The sequence below is a fragment of the Centroberyx affinis genome, unplaced genomic scaffold, assembly GCF_046629955.1.
Source record: "Centroberyx affinis isolate AG114_WGS23_722 - 3 ecotype Tasmania unplaced genomic scaffold, CSIRO-AGI_Caff_v1 ptg003327l_1, whole genome shotgun sequence".
In the NCBI taxonomy this organism is placed as follows: Eukaryota; Metazoa; Chordata; class Actinopteri; order Beryciformes; family Berycidae; genus Centroberyx; species Centroberyx affinis.
Window position 1 is genome coordinate 41,947 of NW_027281328.1, and position 14,155 is coordinate 56,101.

The following is a 14,155-nucleotide window of genomic DNA, read 5'->3' on the forward strand; positions in this document are numbered from 1 at the left end:
AGTGCAGAAGGACATTATCTAATGGTCACGGATAAACATTTGAATAACTCTATACTATAGGGATCACTTGGAAAAACCTGATTCTGCCACATTCAATCGACTTGAGTGACTGTGGCTGCTACAAAGTCACCACTGTGGCTGTTGCAGATTTAGATCTGTAAATGCAAGCGTCAGATGCCTTTGCCAATTCAAATATTAAATTTAGTGTGTGGGGAAAAATGCTTTGTTCTAGTCCTGAAAAACACTTGACTATTTTTTTTCAATGCAAAAATGGCCAAATTGGCCCTAAAATCTTCAGTGCCCTTAATAGCTTTCAAATGCCTTAGTTGTCCAGAAATATATACTTGATATGTAGCAGGAGTTTTTGATTTATACTGAAAAATTGACCCAAGGCCCCAAAATGTCTATCTAGCCTGAGGTTGCTCTGTATTTAATTCTAGGAATTTGGCAAGGCTGCAGTACTCTTATTCTGCCCTGGTTCCTATGACCCCTCCTATTGTGTCAAAGCCCCCCCCCCCAAACACATACACCCCCCCCCCCCCCAAACACATACACCCCACCCCCTCCCCAGACACATGCAGACATACACGTTTACTGCATGGAAACCTGTATCTGTACACCTTCCCTAAGTGAGTTGTGTTTCTCACATTCTCCCACTGTGCCGGCTGCTGAGCTATAAATACACTGAAACACACACACACACACGAGCAACATTCAGATCTATAACTTCAAGGGCTAACAGACACTGTAGAAGAATGAACGATACAAGAATGCTGGATCATTTGAAGCCAAACACAAGTTTATTGCTCTGACGAGACGACATGGACGTTGTGTTAGACGATCACAACAGTAACCACAAAACACTGTTCATATACAGGAATACAGGAGTATAAATATAGAATATCTGTACTACCGGAGAGTATTTGAGCATTTCTCAAAAACACATACAATGACAGACGCACACTCAAAATCATTCACTCTAAGTCACTTTCACATAAAAGCAGACAATCACGTTACCTCGAGACAGACGGTGGCCCACCTTGCAAATACACACTCTTTCACACATTCACAAATCCCAATGGAAGACCGTTTGTGTCTCAAACTGAAATGTGTGTTGGGCTCAGCTGTCAAGGGTTCAGTCCCATGTAAAGTCTCTCCTTTCCTTTTGGTACTCTCGGAGTACTGCGTGCACTTCCCCCCTTCCTCCTTGTTTACTCCTGCAGTACGCAGCTATCACTCCAACAGTGGCTCCATATGGTATGTTTCAAGTGTCATGTGCCTGACATTTAGGAGTGATAGGAGGGGCTGGGAAACCCGACGGAGGGCTAGAGACAATCCAGTTCCAGACAGCCTCCTCTTATCCCGTTTCCATCCTACAGAACTGGTGTGTAGAGACCCTTGGAGCAAAGAGAGAGGCGGCTTCTCACCCATAACATCAATACAAAAAGAATACAGTTTAAAGATGCTATGTGTAGCATTTTAACGTCAACAAATGATTACCAAATTAACTATGACTTCATTTTGAGAAACAAGAGCACTAACAATACCGCTGGTGTGAGACAGAGGCTACCAATCATCTCCACCATGGTCTGATCTGTTTACAGTAATCATGCCAAGGTATCGCAATTAATTTGACATGATGCACTGATGTTTAAAAATGCGACATATAGCACCTTTAATGCAACATCAGTAGGCTAAAACCAATGTTTCGACAACATTTAGACTCAAAGTCTGGTTGGTATTAGAATACGAATGTCTCAATAAAAGATATTCTTCTTGTGACTGACTTATGAGTAAAGTGTACATTTCAACCTGCACCATCCACATTCCTCCCTGCTCTCCAGATCTACTGCCAGTGAGGCCAGGCCGGGGGTTGACGCTGGGTACGAGGGGGTAAAAAAAAAAGGTGTTTTTAGGGTACGACAGAGGTCCATTACACACTGTTGAGGAGCAGAATGGTAGCGGCCGGGCCGGGAGAGGGGAGCTCAGCGCTCGTGTTGTAAGAGTCTTGTTCATCCCCAGAGTCCTGTTTGTGTGCTGCTGTCAAGGTCAGCTTGTTCAGACCGGCTTCTAGTGTCGCCTCTGCTCCCTCTGCTCTGTCGCCTGTAGCACGCACACACACGCACACACACACACACACACAGAAGGGAAGGGCATGTTAGGGTGAATATAAATCTGCTAAACTGACACTAGGATTAGACCGATATATCAGTTTGCCGGCTGATATCGGCCTTTTATTAAAAATCAGATATTGGCCAGTCAGCGTCATCCACCTCTGATTGATTACATATTTATTGTAGAATTGATCAGTACTACACTGGTTGTCTATGGGAAGCCCCTGAACTGACTGTAATGTGACATTTTGATCAGATTTACACAAGTATGCATGAATATATATTATTATTATCCTACGTTTTGATGTTTCATGGTCTAAAAGCTATTTCAGAGGCTTTTCTACCTTGTCAAAAATAAAAATGTGGGGGAAACACTGAATACTTATTGGAACATTAAGTCAATTTTTTGTAAGTTCTTGGTCAAATTTAAAGATATTGTATACTGGCATAAATCGATACCAGCCTTCAAAGATCCATATCAATCCATATCAATCCATATCGGTCAAACCCTAGTTGAAACTTAAATAAAAAATCTCAGAAATGAGTTCAGCTTCTAGGATGAAGCATCGAATCACGAGTCACCACGCTGATACACACACTGATGCGACGAACACACACCTCTCTCCTGGTCGCAGTCTGGGGAGGAGGCTCCGCTGCACTGGCTGCGGGGGCCCAGGAGAGGAGAGACACGCCCGGAGCCGCACGCCGAGTCCGGGCTCGGCAGCTCCAGGGTCCCGGGACAGGAGGAGGACAGAGGGGAGGAAGGGGGGGAGGAGGAGGAGGAGAGGAAGGAGCAGGGGGTGCAGAGCGAGGAGGAGGGGAACGGGCAGGGCATGTCCAGGGGGGTGGGGGTGGAGGTGTAGGGATGGGAGGAGGAGGAGGTGGAGGAGGGCATGTCCAGGGGTGAAGAGGTGGAGTGAGAGTCCGTCTCTTCCTCTGAGCTGCTGCTGTGACTGCCCTCTTCGTCAATTGACACAGACACCACTGAAACACACACACACACACACACACGTACACATATTAAGCATGCAGACACAAACACAGGGTTCTTGCACATTTTCCAGTTTAAACTTCCAGACTTATCCAGACCTGATTTTCCAGACTTTCTGAGAAATGGGCTTAGTCTTGCTAATATACAGTATAGTACGTAACTTGGTTTGGAATCATTTCCCCCATACTTTTAATCACCATTTTCTCAGAATTCCCATACACATTCAGACCATGGAAATAAGGAAAATCAGTCTCCATACTTTTCCATACTTTTCCAGACTGACCTGCACAAGAACCCCGCACACAGGCACAGATGCACCAACGAAACAAGAACTAATGATGGATGACATGGAATAAAGACCTCGGACGATTATTCTCCTCTGATCTTGGGTTGTACTCACTCGACAGGCCGTCTGACTCCATCTTGAAGTTGACGATGTCCTCGTTGGCCCCGTCCCCGTCGCCCTCCGCCCCCACCCCCTGCTCCCTGGTCCCCATGGCGAGGGAGCGCCGCTGGGCGTGGATCTCCTCGGAGATGGTTTCCAGGTTGCGCAGCGCGGCGCGGTACTCCGCCTTGGCGACGGCGAGTTTGGCCTGGCGCTCGTCCACGCGCCGCTTCAGTTGCTAAGAGAAATCACATGCGTTTTCCACATTCAAAAACATAAAGAGCGGTCCCGTAGTTTAAAACGCATGAAGTCATAGAGCTTTAAGATGCTTTGGTGACCGGCAAACGGGCAGACGCAGCAACGGTTATGCAACGGTGCTCACATAATCATATACATACCTCAAGCTGTAGGTAATACTTCGCTTTCAGTTCGAAATAAGGTCTGCAGGGGGAGAAAGAGGAGAGAAGAAATGAGACAGAGGCAGGCACTTTGCCATCTGTCGTAGCAATGGAGCACCAGTGGAAGAATAACACTCCTCAGAGAGCAGTCACATTCCTTGGCTCTTACAAAGGGAACACACCCCAGCACAGCACAGCACAGCACAACCAACACATGAAACATCTGGACTGCATCAGATGACATAAATGTAGTCTCTCTCTCTCTCTCTCTCTCCCACACACACACACACACAAAGAGGCCCAAACAGGGGAAGCTCACGAGCGTAGATCAGTGTTTCTGCCTTTTCTCACTTCATACGACTATCAATTCCCAGTCACTCAGAGACGATACAGAGGCACGGACCTGGATTTGTTGATGGAGCGTTTGAGTTTCTTCTCCAGCTGCCTCATGTGGCCGATACAGGAGTTGTAATTGGCCGCCGTCTTCCTGTGTTCGGCTTCGCTGCGCGTTCTCGCCTGTTCGGCCTCCATCACCTGCAACAGTCAAGAGAGTTACTTATTTAAATGGCCCATTCCAGACATAGAACTCACTCTGTATAGTTTCCATAGAAATGTTGTAGAAAGTACAGACAATGTCTCCAGAGTTAATTCTGATTTATTCATACCCAACTACTTCTACTTTATATCTCCAATGCCTATACCATACACTATACCTCAAGCTCACCTAACCATACTCTACTGTCCACAGACTCAGAGCACTAACACAGCCAACCATTTAGTTCTATTCAACACATTCCCTCCATCCCAACCAACATCAACTGCTCTTTTCACTTGTTTCCAATGCAAATCAGCTTGGTACAAGAAATGTATTGAACCAAGTGTCATTTTCTTGATGCTAGTGCAGTGATCTGCCTTATTCTGCCTTATTTCAAGACACTGTCACTTTGAAAACAAGTGGAATCATCTCATCCCACTGGCAGAATTTTTCGCTAAATGACTTTTTAAGACAATCTTTCCAGAGAGGGAAACTGCACTGGAAGAAACACTGAAGATGAGGCTACATGACTTGTTAGGATGGAATTCTTTATGCGGCGAGGCTATTTTCCGCGTGTGTGCGTACCCTCTGCGTGGCGTGGTTGAGCATTTCCTGCCAGGCTGAGTCAAACTGGCGGCTGTCCTCCTCCAGCAGCCGCTCCTCGGCCAGGGCGATGGTCTCCTTGGCCGCCCGCAGGATCTCCACCGCCCGCTGGAACTCCTGGGTGGCCTTCTGGGCTTCAACCTGGGCCTGGGGGTCAGACGGAGAGAGCGACGGAGGTTATGATGCATTCATGTCATATGGGAAGGAGCTAAGTGTGAAACAGCTGATCGGGAGCAACCAAAGTCTACAGAAAACCTCAACCATAGCATCTTGGCAGCTTCAAACCAGTTAATACATTGGAACACTTCCTGGTTGTTGCTTTAATTTGCTCCGGTGTTTATTTAAATGAAGTGAATGCAGCAGTAGTCCTTGTGGTGAGTGTGTGTGTATGTGTGTGTGGGTGTGTCTTTCTTTGACCTACATTTCTTCTGGAAGATTCCTTATGACAACCACAGAGGCACGCAGAAACACCGCATATGCACACGCCCAGGCAGACACACACACACACACACACACACACACACACACACACACACACTGACATCCAAATCACATCCCTTTACACTCACAGGCACATCAAATCTCTGGAGCAACAGTTGACTTAGACAGTGTGTCTAAGCTAAAAGACAGAGAGAAGGATGATTATTTAAATCCACCCCAAAGTCACACACACATACACACACACACACACACACAACCGTGCCTTGATGCAACAGACAAACAGAAGCTTTGTCCCTAAGGAAATCTGACACATTGTCAGTGGTTTCTTGCTGCCCACGGTAGCACAGTCACCATCAATAGGAGGATTATTCCCATCGTGCTGAACATATTTGGACCCACTCTCTCCAGTCCCACAGCCCTGACTTAAAGGCCAGTGTATTGGCTCTATACCAGGATCAAGCAGTTCCACTAACTCTCATCAGATTCCCTTGTATAAAACAAAATAATTGAAGCAATTTGTTTAACTGGGTAAACCAAATCAATACAAGTCTTGTTTGTGCATCTAACTGTATTTTAGAAACATACTTTACAAATATATTTGAAAAAGAGTGCAAATGAAATTATTAATATCAGTCGAATAAGCCTAACCTGTGTGCTTTGCATGGAGCACATACAAGCCATTAGACTAGTCTTACCTTAAAGGACTGGACTGACTGCACTGACAAGAGGACTGGCACCAAAACCATCTCTGTGTGTCTGGTAGATAGATCTGTCTGGTGCGCACGCTAACACTTTAGCATTAAATATTTATGTTTAGAGGACTGGTAAAATGGACATAAAATTTGACCAAAAAAAATGCACTTTCAATGACAGAAGATCTCTCTTCCCGCGAGACTTTGAGTGTAACTTGTTTTGTTTACACAGGAAGTGAGCGAAGTTAGCCGGACAGCTAACGGTTTTTGCGCTGTTGATTCGTCACAGACTTCACTAAAGATGAAGACTGACATTTTGTTTCAGAAGTTATGAATCTACAGGTCATGGAATAAAAACCAAAACCAATAACAACTTTGAATTACTAAAAAGTCCATCTTCATACTTTGGATACAGCTAATCGCCTACAATTACTTACCACACTGTATGCTAAAGCGTTAGCATGCACACCAGACAGATCTATCTAGCAGACACACAGAGATGATTTTGGTGCCAATCCTCTCGTCACATATTTGTTAAGATGACCAATGGGCCAAACTCCCAAAAAGTCGGTATAGCCTCATTACTGTGAGCTGTCAAAGACCTTTTCTCACGGTCTCCCCTGTCTCTCTGTTAAGATAACCCCTGTCATTTGACCCCCTGCGGCTGCCATGTTTATGATAAAGCCTCCATCAGTGACGTGCGCATGTACAAATCTACACAGACTCACAAGGGATAGAAAAGCTGGCATGGCCACGTCTTCCCGGCATCAGTACTGGGTACATATCTCAGTTAGATAGCGTTATCCAGGTTTGTCGAGACCTCTTCAAGAGGGTGAAGAGATAGAAGAAGAAGAAGAAGAAGGGAGTGGGAAGATGAGGGTTTCTCTCTCCATGTAATCTGTTAGTCTGACAAACCGGCAAAGATGAATCCCTCCCCCTTTTCCCCTCATCATGACCCATTTCCCAGGCTCTACGAAGAAGAGGGGGGGGAACAGAAAGCGCAGAAGGAGGACGATGGATATTTGATGAAGAGAAAACCCTGGATGAGGAGCAGAAGAAGAACGGGGAAGGATCTGGGAAAGTCTGATCTGTAGTGTGAAAGTAGGTCAATTCAAGCCGGACGCAGGACGTCCCGGAAAGAGTTACGGCCCACTTCCTTTCTCCTGCTCTGTCCTGCGTGTATTCATGTACGTACGCAAAGCTTCAGTGGGAAGAAAGAGCTTTGTCATAGACTCAATTGGCCGGACAAAGCGTTTCCCTGCCTTTCTTTGCTTTTGCAGAAACAAGCAAACACCCAGCTAAACAAATGACAAATCAACCCAGTCAACAGTGTTGTGACTAATCCTCGGCACCCCGCTGTGTGACACACAGCGAGGATGAAAGACGCAATTTGCCACTATCTTCACCACACAAAGGCTGTCAGAGCCTAAAGATCACATGCAAATGGCAACCATTGTCATCAGTTAATTAACTTGATGTCATGTAGCCCACATTGTAGGACACTGTCTCCGAGGCGGATAATGGGACAGGTTTAGTCACAAATACCACAACACACTGTCACCTCGTGATATGTGCCATGTCCATTCACACCATCCCACCAAAGGCTGTTTTTTGCGTCTATGTGTATATGTGTGTCTGTGTGTATGTGTGTGTGTGTGTGTGTGTGTGTGTGTGTGTGTCCATGCACGTGACTCATTTCTAATTCATGTATCAGACTCTTTTAACCTGTCTGACACCTCCATCGCTGGAAGTCTCCCCATTTACAGTCTCCTTTAGTCTCAAGAGGAGAGAGATAGAGGGCAAGGAGGCAGAGAGAGAGAGACAGAGAGAGAGAGAGAGACAGAGACAGACAGACAGCTACACAGATGGGCAGCGGGGCAGAAGCGAATGAGAGGTAAAGGACAAAAGATAGGACAGTACAGGCAAATTCCTATACACCCCCCCCTTAGTCCATTGGAATGTAAGGGGAAAACATGGGGGGTTGGGTGCTTAGACTGGCTTATGAGCGGGGGTAGAGGCAATATTGTGTGTGTGTGTGTGTGTGTGTGTGAACGTTGGGGGGAGGGTCAGTGAGGATGAGGATAAGCAGTTGATTCCACATCTAAAAGGAGGTCATGTATTAAATATTAAATATTCATCTATAAATGATGACCAGACAATACGGCAGTTTACCCCCGAGGACTTCATCGGCTTTGCTCTATTTAAACCCTACACACACACACACACACACACACACACACACACACACACACACACACACACAAAGCTGAAGAGGAGTTTTGATCCCTTCACGTGAGCGCGAGTCCCATCAATATTCAAAACCTCCCAGTAATCCCCGACACACACGTGATGGAGTCAAAAGCAGACGCCTCAACCCTGGCTGCCACTTTGTCATATTGCAACAGAGGTGCGAGGGCACACACACACACACACACACACACGCTCTATTTCTGTGTGACAGCTCAGCTCTGACACACAAATGCCAGCCTTCTGATGGATGACTCAGATGCTCCCTCCTTATTGGTCGATAAGAGGGGGGTGCTGGTCTCTAAATTCTGGCTGTCGTCCAATCAGATCAAAGCCTCGGCAAACCAGAGCGATTAGACAGAAGAGGACATGACCCACTGGAGAGGTAACGGCACACTTTAATGTGCTGACCATTGGAGAAGTGCCTCTACTTTGCATCTACCCTGCATTTGTACTGCTGGTGTTTCAAAGCAGTTCCTGTGCAGCAACAGTGCAGCCAGCATGTAAATAGTGGGACTTTTAAGATCCAGCACTGTTCTGAACTTACTGTGAATTTGAATATGGCAAGTCTAGCAGTTTCAGCCCAACTTAAAAGACAAATTCCTCCTCTCCAAGGCTTGTGTGTGTGTGTGTGTGTGTGTGTGTTTGCCGCACACCGGCTTAGCGTGCAGAGGTGTGACTGAGCTAAAAATAGACATAACGTGAGTAGGCTCCCTTTAAGTAGATATAAGCTGAGCTCTTTAAACTTCTCATCTCTAATCCTCGGTAAACCCGTCCCCAAACTGTCTGCCTGCCAACCTCAGGATCACTCCTACTCTCACTCGTGAACGTGTGTGTGTGTGTGTGTGTGTGTGTGTGTGTACCTGTCGGGCCACTCTGCGGGCCTCCCAGTACGGTTTGGAGTCGTCCACGGCTCGTCCGATCCTCTTCACCTGCTCATCCAGCTTCACCGTCGCCTCCACCAGCACGGCGCGAAACCGCTGACGGCAGTCCTGCACGCACACACACACACACACACACACACACACACACACACATAAATGATCCAGTGACTGTGTGTGTTTTCCAGCCACAGGTCGACCCTCCTGTCTCTGGCTGTCTTCCCTCATACACTGTGCTTTCTTCTAAACAGCTGATCGGCTAATTGAAGTCATCACTGAACCATTAAGCCAAATACAAGCGCACCATACAGGCACATACAGCAGGAAAATTACATTATTGCAGAATCTCAGTTTTGAACATTCTTTTCCCTAATGGGTGCCAATAGTGCCTTGAAGATGCCTTCTAGGAGAAGCAAAGGTTGTGTGTGTGTGTGTGTGTGTGTGTGTGTGTGTGTGTGTGTGTGTATGTGAGAGAGTGTGTGTGTGTGTGTGTCTTTCCTGCCATAGAGCCTGTGGTGGCAGGGTGACACTAGGTAGATTATGGGTGACACTGCTTACAGAGTTGCAGGTTGACTATGAGTTGCAATCTTAAATCACTGTGAGAGTTACCAATGCAGGCCATTGGTGTGTGTGTGTGTGTGTGTGTGTGTGTGTGTATGTGTGTACACACTCTATGGTTGTAACATTTGCAGAAAAGCAGCAGCACCTGCATCCTGCTCTTAAAAAAGAGGGAGAAAGAGAGAGAGAGAGGAGAAAGAGGGAAAAGGGAGAGGGCGTGACAGGAAGTGGCCTTCCTGTGACATCATTACACTTCCAGTCTTCCTGTTCCTGCGGTTCATTGAGATTGTGACACAGAATGCATTGTGGGAAGTAAATCACGTAAACTACTGCTCATATACTGTGGGCGTGTCTATAGTTTAGCTACTGATGACACTCTCTTTCTCTTTCTCTCTCTCTTCTCTCTCTCTCCCTCTCCCTCTCATGGACTAAACCTCGGTGCCCCGGCTCCTCCTGTACCCTCTGAATCTGCATCGGTCTTAATCAACTCCAGACTCTGCAGGAAAACAGCCTCCAGCCTGCCAACGACACTTTCCACATTCTTCAGCTCCCAACATTCATTATGCCTCTTGGACGGCCTCCTCCGCTCTCCTTCTGAGTGTGTGTGTGTGTGTGTGTGTGTGTGTGTGTGTGTGTGTGTGTGCATTTCTCAATTCAATTACTTGACTGGCATGTTTAACAGAAACAATAATCCCAAAGCAGTGGAAAAAAATTACATTCTCAACCAACAGCAGTTAATTCTTTCAAACCATACTGAGAGGATTAACTATTTGGTTTGAAAACATGTAATGTCCAATGACACATAATCACCAATATGTATAATTACAATTAATTATCTGGTTTGTAACCAAGAACCACAGAATAGTACCTAATCATCAATATCTATAATGATGATTAATTAGTTGTCTTGGAAACATGGATTACACAAGACTACATAATCGTCAATACCTATAATAACTTTCAATTATTTGGTATTTGCTCCAACATTGAGAACGTGTATTTATATAAATCATCATGTCTTTTCTGTTTTATATGTATTTCAGCTCTAGCTTAAGGAGTTCAGATGAGAATGCAGGTCTAATGAGAAACAGAAGAGGCCTACTTTGAGAAGAAAAGAAAAAAACGAGGCCTAACTCTGGAATGTTTTGCTTTTGCGGAACAGTAACCCTACCACCAACCCAGAGCTGTAACCGTTAGCCTCCCATCCATCTTTCTGCCGCTGTGGGTTCCTCGCTGCACTTTTACAGCCTTCTTCCTCTTGAAACTTCTAGCAAGGGGCCCGGTTTGTTTAGAGGAAGGCCGGGGGAGATGTGGGGGAATTGGGAGCGCACTTGGGGATTCACGCTGCTCCAAATATGCCATTCAAATTATATTTAACATTCGGATTGCATCGTTATTTCCCTTGTAGCGCTAACAGTTCGACTGTACTGTGCTATTTAACAGGAGTGACAGCTGTTTTTTTCTGTTTTTACATATTTCCCCCCAGAAGGAATTCCCTCACCGCAAAAAAAAAATCCATCCATCTTTACAAGTCATTTGCATCAAGTCTTAAAATTGTATTTGTCTGAGAACAAGAAAAATTCTGCCCACGCAATGACATAATTTCACATGTTTCTTGAATTTTCTTGAGTCAAATGTCATTTTTGTGCAGTGATCTGCCTTGTTTCAAGATACTGACACTTGTTTCTCAGCAAACAAAACTGTATTGGAAACAAGTGGAATTAGACAGGATTTCCCCACTTGTTTTGAGAAAGATTTGGAGACTGAATATGAAACAGACTTGTTGAGACCAGTATTTTTCCAGTGTGGTTCAGCCATGGAAATGTTTTAACCAGCAGGGAGAGGCAATGATGCTGATGATGATGATGATGATGATGATGATGGTGTTTAAGCCTCCTTACCTCCAATTCACTCTCCCAGCGGTTGATGTCATCTGTGGACTGGTTTAACTTCTCCAGCTCTCCCTGTTTACAGAAAACATGGCATGGAAAGGCATGGGAGGGGGAAGAGAGGAGGAGCAGAGTTAAAACCCAATCCAAAATATCTGGAGGCTACAGTGACTTCTGTCTGCCAGTTCACTGACTCTGTGTGTGTGTGTGTGTGTGTGTGTTGAGGATGTGGGGGAAGAAGATCCTTAAACCTGTTTGTGAATTGGTACATTATTGCATCAAAATTGTTGAGTTCAAAATTGAGAGACAGACAGACAGAGAGAGAGAGAGAGAGAGAGAGAGAGAGAGAGAGAGAGAGAGAGAGCGCAAATAACCTTCAATTCCCTCTTTAATATGCTATTAAATGCTATGATATAAAATACTATACAATATTTTGCATTTCTTGGCTGCAACCATTCCACTGATTCAGAAAACGTTAGAACCTTCCCTAAGGAGAAATCACTATAACATTCCTATAGGAGCTTATAGTGTCTGTGGTATTCAATGGTGAGTTTATATTGACCTTATCATACTTGATGGTATTTTTATATCCTATGGTATCACTATAATATTCCTGCAATATTCCTATAGGATATACCACATGTTTTATATAGTGTCCTTTTAAAAAGGTATCATAGGATTAGTTCTTCTTCCCATTTTAATTTCAATGTCACTTTCACTGGTGGCCACAGCTGGAACCATTTAAAAACATCTAACCTGGATTCTAGGATCCACTTCTTCCTCTTCGGCGCACTGGGAGGCTTCCTCGTGATTATTCCCATTTTCCAAAGGATCCATTTCCAGGATATTTGGAGATTTTGACAAGAAAAAGAAAACGGAGGGTCTTCAGAGCAAACAAAGCGCGACCCCCGGGTGCTGGGCAGCAGGGGTCTCCAGCGGTGATCCGCCCTCTCTAACCTTTACAGAGCCAACATTGCATGCTTCAGTCTGTTCTTCTCTATTATTAACGCCTGGAAGTGTTTTAGCAGTAGAGGACTCCGCTGTCTGCAGAGAGGCGCGCCTGGCGTCTGATCCCACACACACTGTGGAAGATCACAGCCTGTGGACAGACAGCAGACTAATGTGGTAGACTGGTGTTAAACTAGCCATAATGAACAATACAACTACTTCTGGTCTGGACTTTCAAAATAAAAGCCCAAATGACCACTGTCTTGCAACGTTTTTGGATAATACAACATACCAATATGAAGGGAAATCTATTGTAATTTTTTGTCAAGCTGTCCTTGTCACAATGTATATTCACAGCCTTGTAGGCCCTGATATAATAGTGAATCAAAATATGGGTAAACTATGGTAACATCTTTTGGTGATTATAAGACAAAACACCAGTATGAAACAAAAATAAAATATAAGCATTATTTGGGCTTTTTTGCCCTTAAAATACTTAATAACTTACATCAGTTTGATATTAGTTAGCACTTATTATGCTATACAATATGATGTATAACAAATATTGTTATGTCAGCATACTTGTCTTCACATAACACATGGACGGTATTAATATGAACTCCATATCTTAAAGCATTAAGGTGTTATAATAGTTTCCAGAAAATCATTTTTTCCTTATTAATATGCAAATGTATGCAGCAAGGTGCTCCAAAATCTAATCGCCTATCTACTCTATAGGGGGGAACCTATGGTGTGTAAGTATGAAGTTTCTATCATGTGTTGTTCTTGGTTGTGTTCACAAGAATGTGTCTACACACAGACAGACAGACAGACAGACAGAAAGGTAGACAGACAGACAGACAGACAGACAGATAGACAGAAAGGCAGACAGACAGACCACACGTACCATGGTGGTGGGACATGATAAAAAAAAGGTGGGTATGAGTTTAGGTGTGTTTACCCCGCTATAGCCTACATCCCTGCATATCAGCCCAAAATGCAATATAAGGCTGCCAAAATTCAGACACAAACACAAAACCTACACCAGACTGTAGTCATATCTAAAGTTTCACTCCATAGTTAATGTGTGAGTTAAGTGATATGATTTTTGTTCTGTACAGCCCAATAGCTATACCTACTCTCCCCCGGCAATACAAGTTTTTTGCTTTTATTTTGAAGGTAAAATCGCCCTGCTTTCCGGTCTTATGTGGCGGGCTTGACGCAGCTCCAGCATGGGATGGTGAGTTGGTTTTACTCGCCCTCTGGTGGTGAGGGCAAGAGGGGAGGAGCGAGGGTGTGTTGGCAGCAGGTTGGCGCCAGGATAGATTTATATAAACACTTTGGCCATGGTGTTGATGTAGACCAGTGGTTCCCAAAGTGGGGTCCGGGGATCCCCAGGGGGGTCGTTGAAGGGGTTCCAGAGGGTCCCCAGACAAACAAAGAGGAATCATGTCACAAATATTTAATCCGAGA

The 14,155-nt window shown here is 44.9% G+C and overlaps 1 protein-coding gene across 1 annotated transcript; it reads right to left on the minus strand.

The window, feature by feature from the left end:
* Positions 1-825: 825 nt before the first annotated feature.
* Positions 826-12,802, minus strand: sh3bp5a (SH3-domain binding protein 5a (BTK-associated)). The gene is made up of 9 exons (XM_071538692.1): positions 12,491-12,802; positions 11,747-11,809; positions 9,270-9,398; positions 5,009-5,173; positions 4,292-4,422; positions 3,889-3,931; positions 3,506-3,728; positions 2,733-3,098; positions 826-2,103 (listed from the first exon to the last, which is right to left on the minus strand). Exons 1-9 carry the CDS (start codon positions 12,569-12,571, stop codon positions 1,934-1,936), a joined length of 1,371 nt encoding a protein of 456 aa, XP_071394793.1. The 5' UTR covers positions 12,572-12,802; the 3' UTR covers positions 826-1,933.
* Positions 12,803-14,155: the final 1,353 nt, after the last annotated feature.

What these genes read in the sequence shown, in the direction of transcription:
- sh3bp5a (XM_071538692.1), bottom strand. Translation starts at nt 12,571, where the DNA reads ATGGATCCTTTGGAAAATGGGAATAATCACGAGGAAGCCTCCCAGTGC. An exon ending in AGTATTACCTACAGCTTGAG is followed by an intron (nt 3,729 to 3,888) that starts GTATGTATATGA and finishes GATTTCTCTTAG; the next exon opens with CAACTGAAGCGGCGCGTGGA. An exon ending in GGAGTCAGACGGCCTGTCGA is followed by an intron (nt 3,099 to 3,505) that starts GTGAGTACAACC and finishes TGTGTGTTTCAG; the next exon opens with TGGTGTCTGTGTCAATTGAC.